Below are 1,919 nucleotides of genomic sequence, written 5' to 3'. Positions count from 1 at the left end.
CTCCTGGACATGCACCACGGGTACAATGACCGCCACTTTCTCCTGCTCCTGCGTCGGTCCGTCCGCACCGCTCGCTGCGGATGCTTCCGTCATCTTGAAATTCTCACGTTTCAACCACGTCAATCACACCGTCCCTCAATTTTTGGATCGCGTCCCGAAAGTGGCACAAGCGGGCTTCCTCATCCCGGCAGCGACGGTTCAACTGGGTGTTTTCGTCGACGAGGCGGGCGTGGGCGACCTGCAACTGACCGTTTTCCTTCTCGAGGCGCGAGCACTTGGCATGCTGCGCGACGTACGATTCAGAGAGGCGCTGGTAGTCAGCCAGCAGTCGTGCGTCTTTCTCTGCAAGGACTGGTTTATGATCATCTAGTCGCTGCTGCAACTCGCGAATCGGGGAACAGATTGACTCGACGGCCGCGCCAATGGAAGCGACCTTCTCATCTTTCGACAGCGCTTCCTTGGGAAGTGGCGGCGCCATGGCCTAGGAGGTGTCAGCTCATGCCGGAATCTCGAATACTGTATACTGTATGCTTGGTGCAACAAGAAGGAAAGTACCTTCGACGGCTGCTGGGATGGTTCAACAGCCTTGGACATCTTGTCGTTGTCACGGTGTCCCGGGCCTGGTCCTGCCCACTCCTCGCGCTTGCGCTTCGCCGGCCGTCCCCGATCATTGAAGTCACTCATGTCGTTTGGTTATGCTTTTGCAGGAATGGAAGAGTGGCCTTGGATGCTTCTGGTCCCCGAACTCGTTGCGGTGGCTCCTTTTATACGGCGAGTACGATGGTGCCAGACTTGTTCAAATCCGTCTCACGTTCGAGTAATCGCATCTGGAAAGCTCGCCTGGCCTGGCCTTAATTTCGAGGTGCGATTTACTCACTATCCTCTAGAAACCCTCTTTGGGGATTTCAATCGTGAGACAAGTTTCTAGTTTGCCGTGTTCTGGTGATGATGGTTTTACCCACAACCCTACAGCACAGCGACGGTCAAGTCAGAAGCGGGCAGTTGGCTCCACGCACCAGAAGTCACAGCTCGCCAGCCCTGTGGCCATGACCAGGCCTTGATGCTTATCGACCCGCCCGAAAGTGCATTCCATGTTCTGTTGTAGACAGATTGGCTTTCGAACCCTAACCCAAGAAGCTAATCCAGGGGCGGTTACCAAGTCTAGTTAGCTTATTTACATAGAAGCCAATACGGAAGCGCTGCGGACATTGATAATAAGGTTAGACTTTCGGCTTAGGGTTCGGAAAGCCGTCTCAATAATACAATACAGAATGCTGTTGCGGGCGGGCCTGTACCTTAGTAACCGGTTAGAAATGGATCATCTCATACAGTCTCAAGGAAATGGACTTTTTCACTGGTCTAATCGATAAGTATCGGCCACCGAGGTCACGTACGTCAAAAAATAGAAGAAACCACACAATTATATCCAACATTGCCGCTATTGTGGTCTCAACTGATAAGCTTAAATGCTGTAACAGCACGGACTATCATAGCTGAAAGCAGCATGACTACTCATAATTGTATGTGATGAAACTCAGAGTGCCAGAGTCGGGTAATTGCTACGAACACAACCGTCTAGCCCTCTAGATGGCAGTTTCCACCAAGGTAAAACACAGCGACAACTTTCTTTGTTCTTCAACGGACAAGTTCTAAATGACTGAATTGTTCCATCTTGAGTACATGGTACCAGCCAGTATGTTGCCCACCGTTACCCTCTGTTTACCATGGCTGCTGTTTCTGGTCGGCCAGATTGCATGGAGACGTTCCGCGGTTTCCCACCTTAGGACGGAACATTGACCCTTTTGTTTTGGCCTTATCCATCCCTAGAGTAATCCGGAAGATCATGTTCATTCTTTACCCCCATGCCAAGGGCAGTGTTTCCAGGACCACAAACAGCGCAATCATACAAGACCTGTGTC

The 1,919-nt window shown here is 51.4% G+C and overlaps 1 protein-coding gene across 1 annotated transcript; it reads right to left on the bottom strand.

The window, feature by feature from the left end:
- Positions 1–103: 103 nt before the first annotated feature.
- On the bottom strand, positions 104–684 carry BDQ94DRAFT_176685 (uncharacterized protein; the record flags this gene model as incomplete). The annotated part of the gene is made up of 2 exons (XM_026772742.1): positions 104–481; positions 556–684. The coding sequence occupies 2 exons, from the start codon at positions 682–684 to the stop codon at positions 104–106; spliced, it is 507 nt and encodes a 168-aa protein (XP_026619138.1).
- Between the last annotated feature and the right edge of the window lie 1,235 nt (positions 685–1,919).

This window comes from Aspergillus welwitschiae (genome assembly GCF_003344945.1).
Source record: "Aspergillus welwitschiae strain CBS 139.54b unplaced genomic scaffold BDQ94scaffold_299, whole genome shotgun sequence".
Lineage (NCBI taxonomy): Eukaryota > Fungi > Ascomycota > Eurotiomycetes > Eurotiales > Aspergillaceae > Aspergillus > Aspergillus welwitschiae.
Note: the sequence above shows the minus strand (reverse complement) of the source record. Positions and strands in the feature narration are given on the sequence as shown.